Source organism: Perkinsus marinus, assembly GCF_000006405.1.
Source record: "Perkinsus marinus ATCC 50983 genomic scaffold scf_1104296958712, whole genome shotgun sequence".
Taxonomy (NCBI): Eukaryota; Perkinsozoa; order Perkinsida; family Perkinsidae; genus Perkinsus; species Perkinsus marinus.
Window position 1 is genome coordinate 728,705 of NW_003206658.1, and position 12,142 is coordinate 740,846.

Sequence of the window (12,142 nt, forward strand, 5' to 3'; positions counted from 1 at the left end):
TGTTAGTTGGATGCTGCTGCTGCTGCTCATGAAGTTGCTATTGTTGATTCGTCAACCATGTCGCTATTATGAAGTACACATTGAGAGTTGTATAGGATGCTCGCTTAGTTGTAGGATTGGCGGTTGGTGGCTCTCCTCGAGGCCATTATGAGCTGCTCTGGGTCTTGGCACTTATATCTACTTCTTTCCGGAGAAGGAGATGCTGAGATTTTGAGGATCTATGGGTCAATTTGCAATTGTTTCAAAGGTTTTTGAGTGAACTTGCTCATCAGTTGGGCGGAGCGAAGCAGTAGGGTGGGTTTGATATTTTCTCACTTCCCCTGGCTTGATAAGGGACGGCGAGGTTGGTGCCTGGGGGATTTTCTGGCAATTCTGAGGCAGTTGGAGTGAAGAGGCCGAAGTGGCATGTTTGAAGTTTCTATCTATCATGTGCATGCGTGCTAAAAGATATGACGTCGTTTGTATCAAGTTTGGTTGAGTTGAGGATAGCGGACTGGGCGAGGCTTTGGGAAGGAAGACGTCGTTTTCTGATGGAAAAACCGAAAACTGCGGACCGAATAGAGGCTCTAGCAGAAGAGGTCATTGACATGCTTGGGCAAGTGAGGGTCTCGACTGAAGAGGAGGAGGAGACTGATTGGACCGCTGAGACTCGTAATGTGGCATTCCTCCGTCACGCGCCACGAAATTATTCAGGAAAATGTCTGTCGTTGATGGCCGGTAATGTAGCAGCCTCAATGGGAGAGGCGACTACAGTAGAGGTCGCCGCGGCTGTACAGAGGAAATTGGAGGGGCATCGGACGGTGGAGGAGGGGGACAGGAGCCCGTCGATAGCAGTAGAGGAGGAGGAGGAAGGGTTTTGCCAAGATGGATTTTTCTCGGAGGTGAGGACACTTCTTTTATTGCAGTCCCGAAGAGGTGTTGGTATCGTGAATAGTTACCTCTATCGGTGAACTTACGAGTCTTGAATTACCTCGATCCAACTGAAGGGGAGTATAACACCTTTGCTGGGGTGTGTCGGGCTGCTTGTGTGGCTACTAATATGCAGCTTGAGTGAGTCTCTCAGGAGGAGGGGCGTGAAAGTACTTTATCATTGCCAGATACATTTACTTGATCGTGCGTATTATCCGATTCGTGGTATTTGGTCCTAGTGTTGAAGAAGATGATGAGGAAGAACCGTCGGGCTCGACAGCAGCTTCTGATGATTTACTTTCCTAAGAAGTGTTGTTGAGTTGATGGGATCGTTTAGTGTATCGCAGTAGTTGATTTCAAATGGTACAGAGGCCACTAGGGAAGAAGAAAGCCGGCAAGTCCGCCACCCAAAGGGTTAATAAACCCAAACAGGGTAAGGCTAAGTCCGTGGCAGAGAAGATAATGCATGTAATAGGGGGTCGGTGTTGGGAGAATGTGTTCGCTTTCCTCAGATCAGCTCAGGAGTTTCCTCACTAACTATAGAGTCTTGAAATCAAGAAGAATTTCCGAAAAAATTCCATCTGAAGTTTCATATTATCACCATCACATGTGGTTGACCACACTGCTAGGGGGAAGCAGGAGGAGGGTATTTACTTTGTGCTTGTGTAGAGGATCGGTGGCACTCGACAAAGAGTGATGGAAGCCCAGTTGGCGGCTGAGGCAACACAGACGAATGCAGCACAAGGAAGCACTGATCTCGGCCTGGGAGGAGGGGCTCGTCCTAGTGTCGTTAAGGTAGTAGTAGGAGGAGGACATGGACGTAGTAGAACCCAGAACTGCAAAAGTTGGATGAAGATCTCGAAAATATGTTCGCTCTCCTCAGCTGCTGAGCTGATGAGTTATCTCACTAATCACAGGAGTTTGTTAACGAGTTGGGTTTGAGGTTCACAGGAGCCAGCAATAATTCCTGCGAATTTCCTCTCAGAATTGTCATATTGTCACCAACACATGTGGTTGTTGACCATGTGCAATTTTTATCACACTTCTGGTTTAATAATGATGATGAGCTTGGTTATGTTGTTGTTGTTAGGTTGATAAGCAGCTGTTGGGGTCGGCTAAGGCGATGAAGAGGAAAGGAGGAGGAGGAGGGTCACAGAAGAGGAAGTCGGGTGGCGGAGGAAAACAGTCGAAGAAATAATCAACGTATTACTACTACTACCAATAGCGATAAACATGTTTTGAGTTGAAGTCCGTCCAAAGGCAACAAGAACCATCGACGACGATGGTAAGGTGGGAGATCTGTTTTATGCGACTTTACTGACTGCAATTAATTCCTCCATGATAATATCTATTATCCCCCTTAATAGAGAATGAGATCCACTACCATAGTAGAGAACACTGCTTTTCATGGGCTTCATTACACGCGGCAGACACTAAGCCTCTATAGTGTATTCATCATACTGCACGGCGAGCGCTACCTAGGACGCTAATATCAAAATACGCGCCACTCTGCAGGTGGTAGAAGTGTGTGGCGGCAGCTATACGCGTTTACGTTTCAGTTGAAACATGCCAAGGAAAGAGGTATGTTCACAAGAGGTTATTATCATTAATATGAAGGTGGTTATCTTACTCGTATTTCCTTTAACATTACGGAGCCATCGAGCGGCTGGTGTTGGTGCTCCTATGGGATTCATTATCAAACTCGTAGTCGTTTGAAAAGACGATGCTAAACCTCGTCTGAGAACTACATGTAGTAGGAGAGACATGCACGGATTAGGAAGAGGAGGAGGAGGAGTTATGAAGGATGATGATGAGGGGACTGGTAGAAAGGAAGTCATAGCACGCCGAGAGCTGCCTTGTCGGCATTGATGATGTACAGCGGTTAAAATAGGAGGACCCGGGGATCGAACTTGGGACCTTTAGCTTAACAAGTATAACGAGACCTCTGCTCGGTCGAAGATCCCAATATGTTAACTTCAATCACAGCAGCCATCCCTCCAGAGACACTCCTCCCGATCAACGTGACCATATCACAGTAGCTGTGACTCTGCTCGAATCTTGCACGCTTACGGCATCTTGGATTTCCTCAACGGTGGTGTAGTTCTCTTCGAAGTGATTCCTTTACGCTCGACGCTTGAGTGCTGTAGTCGGTAGTATCAGCACCTGCGCCCTCATCATCATCGCAACTATGGTGGTGGGGAGGCAAATGCTCGTTTGACGGTATATCGATTTTCGTTTTGCTGTTCTTGTCACTTGTCGCGCACGCGGAAGGATTTGGATATCATAGCAATCAGGTCCTGTGGGAGCTACCCCCCAAGTGATATTGACAACGAACTGTTTTAGGGTCTCTCGAGGGTGGATGGGGTTAGTATTAATAGTATCACTTGAAAGAGACAGGAATAGTCGACTATGGGAGAGTTGATTAAGCCATGTGATGGTATGGGGTGGATTAGGTGTACTCCCTGATAGGTTCAAGCTTAAGGACTGTTGTTGTCGTCTGCCACATGTACGAGGAGGATCAGTAGTGATGGAGGAGGCTAAGGGTAGTAGGAGGATGTGTATGTCTTCGTACCACTCCTTCTTCAATTCTCTCAGTGGACACCTTCTGACCATCTCAGTTAACTGTGCCCAGCTGATAGTATACAACAACCAGTTGTTGACGAAGGGAAGGATGTTGAGAGGCTCGGGATGATGATGTCCCCGGCGGAGTGTAATATCTAGTGAGTTTGGTCTCTTAGATAGTGCCGCGGTTCCCTATCGGGAAGGTCTCTGGTTCAAGTCCCTGCGAATAGCTTTTGTAAGTTCTGGTTCCATCCCATGTCTGCTGTCATCGCTCCTATCGACAGCGGTGAACCCAAGACTCTAATGAGAACCCCAGGTGAGAAGTGATACCCCATAGTGACGAGCAGCGACCCATTAAGCTTTGAGAGACAACGTTTTGATAACAATAAGGAAATGCTCCCAATGTGATGATACTCACATGGGGAACTGATTGAAGAATGTGCCCAGAGCCATGTGGAAAACTCAAGATGAGTTCCCCCCTTGGGTGGTGTCCTGGCAGTGACCAACAGTCTCCTCTTCCTCCTCCTTGCGATGTTGCTCGCATTTCTTCACAGAGTATTCGGTAGTAGGTATGTCCCTGTTATTTATGTTATGGGAGTTTCACCGGTGATATGAAAAACACTTGTGAAAAAAAAACGCATTTCACGACTACTGTGTAGCGCGAATATCGCGTTTTTCACCGAGTTTTACGCTACCTCACGGAAAACGGCTGAGACTCCATTGTTTTTATCGTTAAACGATCTACATATGAATAGTATCGATATTGAAGTAGTATACGTAATATTACAGAAATTGAATCTATGTGGTATGAATATGTCGATGACACGGGGGAATAAAGCGTCGTGAAAGGTAGTTGGTTTTTGTTCTAATGCCAGCATTGACGGAGGAGTTGATCAGAAAACGCGCGGAACACAACGAGGGCATCTTGGCAGATCTCGAGGAAGTAGTAGATTATCATTACCAATTAGGTTGACTCTAATGTGAACTCTCCTAACCGCGTGCCGTGAAATTGCATTCATGGTTTTAGATAGCTTTGCACCAGGAGGAGATTGAGAAAATAGAGAAGTGTCTGGGCGAGCGCTGTCGTCGTATAAAGATACTCCTACTGCAGAACAATGTGATTGGAAAGTTGGAAAATCTCAATAAACTTAAGGAGTTGGAGTACCTCAATGTGGCAGTGAATAACATTGAAAAAATTGAAGGTAATAGTGTCTGTGGAAGGGATCGAACCTGGGTACTCTGGCGGTTTCTATTATCGAGCGTCCTGGGGGTAATTTCGTGGCGCGTGACGGTTGTTGAGTAGTAGGTTTGGAACGCTGCGAGAGTCTGAGGAAGCTGGATCTTACGGTGAACTTCATTGACATTGAGAATCTTAAAGGCTCTATTACTAATTTGGAGGTATCTTTTGCACGCATGCGCACGATGGATTCCATTGGTGATGTTTTTAGGGTAACTACAATCTCGAGGATTTATATCTTCTTGGGAATCCTTGCATGGACTGGTCTAAGGCGAGGTAGAGGGTTAATACCACATTTCTTTCACTTTGTGTTTGAATGCCTCCTTCGCTAGGCAGTATGTAGTAGCGAGACTGCCTAGCTTGCTCCAACTTGACGGTACTCTGGTCACTCCCACCGAGAGGATACAGGTATCTATCTGCACGCATGCGCAAGGGTATCTTAGGTTGACCATGGTTTAGGCTAGACGAGAGCTTCCAAAGCTGGAGGAGGAGTTGGAGAGGCTTTCGGACTTCTCTATTAAGAGAAAGAATTATGAGAGGGAACACGGGATAACACCAAGCGAAGGTGGTGGCATTTCCAGCGTTGTTATTTTCGGATATCCAAAGGCGAATTTGCACATATGTAGTCGTATATAGTCTCTTCTTGTGAGGCATGCGCCTACATATTTATAGTAGCTCTCGTCCATAACAGAAAGCATGTTTGGGTGATAGGCTTCGTAGTAGTGTTGGTTTGCCATGCATGTTTATGGAACCTCCATTGTGATAGGAAGAGGCAGGGATGGAGAGTTGTCTGTATATTCGGCGTAGATAGGGGGGAAGGAAAATACCATGGTAGATGCCTATACCAAGGAGTCCCGACTGGAGATGTATAGGGAACAGGGTGCCGCTAAGGAGGAGAAGAAGAGGAGGGAAAGGAAGAGGCTAGGTGATCATCATCATCGGATAATGGCCGCATCGCTCCGCTGTTGAGAATTTACTAATAATAGGTTTGGAAGCGAAACCTCCTCGGAAGGTGCCGGAAGTGATGAATCAGCGAGGGGAGGTGGGGAAGTGAGGGTAGCCTAGAATTGTGGTATCGAGGATCGTAGTGTGAGGGAAAAGGCACAATCTCGTTACAAGCGTAGTGGCGTCGTTAAGGGCATTTTCCATGGGTTGCCGTATTCGAAGTGATAGTGCCATATATTGTGTGCATGTCCATGAGGAAGTAGGGCGTGGAATCGAGTGTTCGATCTGGTGCTTCATTTGCTAATTTTAATGTTCATTTAGATGAGACATGTTGTTGCTAGGGATCGATCCGGGGACCTTTGGGTTTAGATACGTCAGTGTAATGAAGGGAAGTATAACTTCCATATTGATGAGTTTGGTACTCCTGGGATGGTGGTTATGGAGATAGACATACCGGCTTTCATGGACACGAGTTTTATCGATGTGGACATCCAACCTAATTATGTTAGGTATCTCTTGTGCACGCGTGCATACCGCAATTCTTTCAACTCGTAGTTGTTCATGGCAGGTGTGTTATCAAGGAGAAGCTGACGCAGTTGCGAACGCCGTGTGAGGTCGTGGTCCATGCGTCTACAGTGAAGAGAAGCAGCACGACGGGCGCTCTAAGGTGAGGATACGTTAACGGGTTAGTATGTCATACTCCATAGGGAGTGGTTGTCCGTTCGATCCCGTCAAGTGACATATTGTATTGTTTAGAATAGAAATGCCCCGTGCTGATCAATCAGGAATGCTAAGAGTGAAAGAAAAAGAGGAGAAACCCAAGCAGGTGAGCAATCCTTCGTTAAGGAATCAGGTTGGAGAGCAAGTGGTCGGAAGTCTCATCCTTAGACTACTACATCGTCTCGTGTGAGAGGGAGCGACGGAAAAGAATCAAGCGGAGCGAAGTTTTTGCCGTTGAGCAAGAGTGTTTCTCTGAGGATCGTTAGGGATGTTGAAGGGGATACTCTGATGAAGGAAGTGCATGATGAATATGATGAATCAGATGTGCCGCCCTTGGAGGCTATTTCGGCCTATTACTAGCCTTATCGAGTTTACAGCGGGGAGGGGGGCAGCAGTGGATTTTGTGGCGCGTGACGCTTTACAGTTATTGGTCGTTATTTATATGGAGCCCCTTCTCGGTCAGCGGTGAGTGACAGCAAGCATGTGTTTCGTGTGGTCTGCTATGAGAAGTTGATTGTCGAGTTCTAGTGAGGATAATGGTGGGAGGATATCTTCGGGTTGACTCTGTCGTCATTTGACAGGTTCATAACATATGCAACATGAGTCGGCATCACCGACAGGGAGGCTGCCTACAGGTAGTGACTTTTATCCTCACGGTTGCCGCCCTCGTATTGGGAATGTAATATATCGTGGTAAAAGGGTCTGTCGTTTACTATACCAACAATAGGTAGGTAGGAGTAGTGCTCATCAGTAGTGGTGGTGGTTGGAGGCATCTGCATTGCCCTAAACGGGAAGGGTTATTCACTATAGTGTGTGTGGCAGTTTGAAGTCCAACACCGTCGTCGGCTTTGAGTTGTTGTCGATCTGAAAGCAAGTCGATGAGTTTATAATGGCAGTTTACTTTTCTCCCAGCCACAGAATTAATGCTGGAAAATTCGAGTTTTTCTTTCACACGTATAATTGTGATTCACCTGAGGTCTGTGACTGTTGTTGACCGTGTTTGAATGTTGTCGCCGACAACCTTAGGTGCATGCCGCGAGGTAGAGAAGCTCTTGAAGACTTACTATGGACCTCAGCCTTCCGTGTCGAGACTGGGCCGCTGGCGGGTGTGGCGGAAATCTTCGCTGTGCGCAGTAGGATATCTTGGATAGCAATGGATAGGTGATGATGGTGATGGGCAGGCGAGCTCATCTGTGGTAGTGACTGATGCAGTGTTTGATCGACTTGTGGAGACTGTGCGGGAAGAGGCAGCTTTCGATGAATGGAGTTTGGAGAGGTGAGGATGGGGTAAAGTGATGATGACAGTACTATCCAAATGGCTATAAAGAATAATAATTTATTATCACACGTATGATGATCATACATATGAGTATGATTTTAACATGAATATCGAGATATATGAGGAAGATGAGGACGGTATTAAGTAGCGCTTCTGATGGTAGCAGTCGAGTGTATTACATTTCTCTGTCGTATTACTTTCGCCTCGCTACTTGAGGGGTTCCTCAGTGCTATAATGGTGATGGTCGGCAACGTTATATCTGCTGATGGGTCGCCCCCGGTCTACTCCAACCAACATCGTTCTGGAGAAGGCAGCATATCTTGTTTCTCTAAGGAGGCTATGGATGGCCTAGTGGATATCCTACAGAAGAGGTTGTTGAGGCTGTTGGTGAGATTGGGAGTAATGGAAGTGCTCGCAAGTGTTGCTGTTGTCAGTACGTGTCAGGACAGTAGACTTTTTAGTGAGCAGCTGTGGTTGTCAGTCCGACCAGCTCGAGAGTATAGCACTCCCTGTCCGTCCCTCTGGCGTCAACCTGTTGTATTGCAATCAAGGGAGTTGTGGGAGATATCTTACGTGGCAGTGGCGAGGGAGATGAGGGGGTGCATCAAGAGCATCCAGGAAGACCCTCCACCGTCATTGGCCATCGAGAGTAGTGCGAGATCGGTGTTGCTATCGCTTGCTGGTATCCCTCCTGTACTCACCGAGATGAAGGCAATTTCGTGGCGCGCGGTAGAATATGTGCCTTGTGATGTAGAGAAGCACCACTTGAGGGAGCTTAAGTCGTTGCCAAGACCTCATCCGGTCATCCACTTGATTGTGTCGATTGTCCCCATGCTGCTCTGGGGCGTCGACACATTCCTTCCATGGCAAACACTAAGGCAGGAGGTCCTTGGCCTGGCTGATGAGCTCATATTAGAGATGGCAATGTTCTGTCCGAGAAATAATGAGAAATCCGACGGAGCGATACGAGCTGTGATAAATGATCTTAAAGGGCGTGGGCTGGAGAGCCCATCGGATGTCGGCCCGATTCATACTGCGGCAGCTGTGCTCTTCGAGTGGGTCTTATTGGCGTATGAGAAGAAGAAGACAACGACACGAAGTAGCCGAGAGATGGTAGGGGATGCGGCAGGAGCAGGCTGATGATACATTGCCCATGGCTCGTGGTGACGACCCTCTTGTTGAGTTGATGTGGGCTATCTCACGTGGTCGTGGTAGTTGTTGTAGTTTTAACCTTCCCTCCTCCTCCTTCTCCTCCTCGAAGATATGCTCAGTAAAGCTTGTATGATGCGGCCTGGATCGTCGTCGTCGGCGGCATTCGTTAGTCAGTTGTCCGCAAGTAGTGTCATAGTTAGTCGCACTGCCACCCGGTCGCCGCCGGTCTTCATCATGCCTCGGCGAAATGAATCATCGTTTATCCGACAGGTAGAGCATGTGGTTACTAATGCATAGGCCGTGGGTTCAATTCAATGTCGATCCTTTTTTCATCCCAGGTTATGGAGCAAGTACGGAAGGACGCCGAGAACGATCCAGCACTAAAGAAGGCTTTGGACGATATGGACAAGACCAAAACACGAGTAGTATCAATTTCGTGGCGCGTGACGGAGATCGTCATGACAGAGTCGTTGGTCTGATGGATACTTTTATCGCGGGCTATTCAATTCAGAGTCTTCGGTGTCGTTTGAATTTGGTGGCGCGTGACGCTTGGCTATGCTTTCACCATTGTGAATGTCCCTCAGGTATCGGATACAGGAGAGCAGTTGCGTACGCGTGCAGAGGCCCAGGAGGCTCGGATGCGTGCCATGCGGCAACATATGTCGAATGCGCAGTAATGATGTAAAGGAGGTGCCAACCTCAATCGTGTTGGGCTTGTCAGGCAGCGTACAAAGAATCTTTTTGAAGAACTCAGAAAACAGATGCCCCATGGCAAGGCCGAGGAAGAAGAAGAAGTGAAACCATCAAGATTGAGCCAATGTAATAATAAATGTTGTGCTCGAAGCTGGTCGAAGCTCAGTGTAGAATGATGATGGTAGGGGGGAGTCCAGTCAGCGTTGGGACGATCTCAGCAGTGGTGGGGTCTTCTTTCTTCGGTCCTGGCATGTCTTCGCAGCAATATACACGTGTCAGTGACAATATGGAAGCTCTGGGGAACTTTTGGGAAAATTTCGCTGGTTCCTGGCCGAATTCTTATATAGCGCCCTATAATTAGTGAGGGAACTCTCGAGCTTAGCTTAGGAGAGCGAAAGTATTTTTCAATGACGCTGTTGCTTCACACTGTAAAGATTTGCTTTTATGGATTCTTCTGGTTCTCCTCAGTGCATGTTCCTGATTGGATGAAGACGGCAGGAGAGAGTGCTAAGCAGGTTGGAGTTAAGGTAGTGATCTCGGAGGTCCCGGGTTCGATCCCTAGGGGGCGCACTTTTCTACCTAGGCATTGGACCGCACAACAGCGTTTGTTAATATGATGACGAAGGAGAGCAAGGAAGGCACCGCCAAGCGGCAGGAGGAATTCTACCGCTCCCAAGAGGTGCATATCATCATCAATCGTTTCAATGTCGGTATTCATGTGTCTCTCAGGCGGCCCGACAGGCTGCCAAGGACGAGGCGATACGGGAGGCAGCTGCTGAGGACCCCAACGTAAGGAGGAGGAGAATTCAGCGCCCCACTGACTTCGAATGTCACTGATTGTGCTCTTAGGCTGAGCCCATCCCTGAACACCCCCACGCCAATGCGTTGGTCGTCTCGGATAAGCAGCGGTCGACTTGGGAGCGATTCGGCTTCAACACGAGTGATTCTGAGGATTCGAAATTCCTAGGTGGCTTTTTTGAGAACCCCATGCTTGACAGGTAGGCCGCCTTTAATTGGATGCTCTTTTCGTTGTGCTGGACTAACTCGGTTGTCAAATCGGGCACTAGTTACGGATGGGAATCGGGGAAGTGTCCTCCCTGGGGGAGTTATTGCAAATACCGGAATGATGGGTCAGTGAAGTTTGAGAGTGCAACCTAATATATGGGAGTCCAACTGGTTTTGTAGATACTAATGATCAACTTCCTGTCCAGTGTTGGGGAATATGAACATAGTCGGTTTCATGTGTTAGTAACACTATAGAAATTCCGAGGAAATTTCTGGGGAATTCTTATTGGTTTCTGTACACTTTTACCAGACTTCGTATGAAACTTTCGAGCTCAGCCGAGCAAAGCAAACATCTTTTCCAACAAGTTGGTTCCTGTCACTTCAGAGTCTTCGGCGAGACGGAGATCGCTCAATCGATTCGGGAGATGAAGGAAACTGATCCTCATTTCCGATTGTCCCAACTTGTGGAGGATGTGGAGAATGTCGTAGCACCGAGCATCATCAGGTGGTTCCTCGAGGTGAGCTGCTCCCGACTGTTATAGTCCATCGAGGAAGACTCTTCTATCAGGGCGACGCTGAGGACCTGAAGCTCCACTGTGGAGAGGCTGCCTTTGCTGCTGTCAATGCCTCAATTGATGCCAGAAGGAATCAGAAGCTCAGTTTGGACCCCACCATACTGCAGGTGAGGGTTGAAGCGGCGACGGGCATGCTTACTTGGGGAGTTGTCGGGTCAGGGGCCGGAGGACTTGGAATTGAAGGGCGCTAAGTCTGGTGGCGAAGTCGACTCGCCTTGCTTCATATTCACCTTCAGCACGCAGCAGATCAATTGCCTTCGCAATGAAGCCGGTAAGGGAGGAATCTATCACAGCAACTTGACTGGTGGTTTTCAGGGGAAGTGGTAGAAGGCGCTATCGATGATATCCGACAGGTTTTCTACGCGATGGCTGTTCAGAAACACCCCGAACCAAACACTACTGTAGGCGGGAGGATTGGTCAGTTTGGTGCTCCACAGAGCGGTGGTGTCTTCAGGGTCTCAAATTCCCCTGGAGGATGCAGGAAATTGCCATCCTTGGTAATCAGCCCTGTTGGTGAGGCCGCGATTGATAACGATTGATCGAAGGCGAGAGGGGAAGAATAAACACCCACGTTAGTCTCTGCTGCTGTCGGCCTGGTGAATTTAAATGCTGCATGGCTGGATTGAACCAGAGACCTTCCGCATGAAAGGCTAACGCGTAACAATAGATTGTGACTTATTTTCTCCTATACTACTTGCCATCACCGTGTTGGTGTGTTCATTACTGTCTATCGTTGTTCCACTCTACTCATTGATTCAACCAACCCTCTTCCTCTTGTGTTCATCGATGGAGTAATCATCAACAATCCTTAACGCATACGTCATCCTAGCGGCAACTGAATTTGGCATACAATACTGTCAGTGATCGAAGCCGGATACGGAAAATGTCGGGCGTGTGGTATCAAAAAGATGGTAAGGAGAAAGGATAAAGTGTGAACTTGAATCTTGGTACTGCCAAACATTGTTACTGCAACTGCCACCATAATGAAGTGTTATCAAAGCTCATAAAAAAGACCAAGAAAGATTGGTAACTCGATTGCGGCAGTAGCGGCATGCGAAGATTTTC

At 47.7% G+C, this 12,142-nt stretch overlaps 3 protein-coding genes across 3 annotated transcripts; all 3 read left to right on the forward strand.

Moving 5' to 3' along the window:
- Positions 1-1,269: 1,269 nt before the first annotated feature.
- Pmar_PMAR011674 (hypothetical protein) lies at positions 1,270-2,107 on the forward strand (the record flags this gene model as incomplete). Its single annotated transcript, XM_002773784.1, has 3 exons — positions 1,270-1,377; positions 1,579-1,704; positions 2,000-2,107. 3 exons carry the CDS (start codon positions 1,270-1,272, stop codon positions 2,105-2,107), a joined length of 342 nt encoding a protein of 113 aa, XP_002773830.1.
- Positions 2,108-4,339: 2,232 nt separating this feature from the next.
- Positions 4,340-6,842, forward strand: Pmar_PMAR011675 (U2 small nuclear ribonucleoprotein A', putative; the record flags this gene model as incomplete). The annotated part of the gene is made up of 12 exons (XM_002773785.1): positions 4,340-4,414; positions 4,499-4,673; positions 4,778-4,869; positions 4,920-4,984; positions 5,041-5,116; positions 5,168-5,330; positions 5,544-5,633; positions 5,695-5,750; positions 6,023-6,162; positions 6,222-6,320; positions 6,410-6,479; positions 6,798-6,842. 12 exons carry the CDS (start codon positions 4,340-4,342, stop codon positions 6,840-6,842), a joined length of 1,146 nt encoding a protein of 381 aa, XP_002773831.1.
- Positions 6,843-7,403: 561 nt separating this feature from the next.
- Pmar_PMAR011676 (conserved hypothetical protein) lies at positions 7,404-11,811 on the forward strand (the record flags this gene model as incomplete). The annotated part of the gene is made up of 15 exons (XM_002773786.1): positions 7,404-7,479; positions 7,535-7,649; positions 7,880-8,039; positions 9,143-9,226; positions 9,389-9,477; positions 9,526-9,623; positions 9,966-10,024; positions 10,081-10,176; positions 10,227-10,286; positions 10,347-10,495; positions 10,888-11,020; positions 11,071-11,184; positions 11,237-11,348; positions 11,393-11,478; positions 11,532-11,811. 15 exons carry the CDS (start codon positions 7,404-7,406, stop codon positions 11,592-11,594), a joined length of 1,494 nt encoding a protein of 497 aa, XP_002773832.1. The 3' UTR covers positions 11,595-11,811.
- Positions 11,812-12,142: the final 331 nt, after the last annotated feature.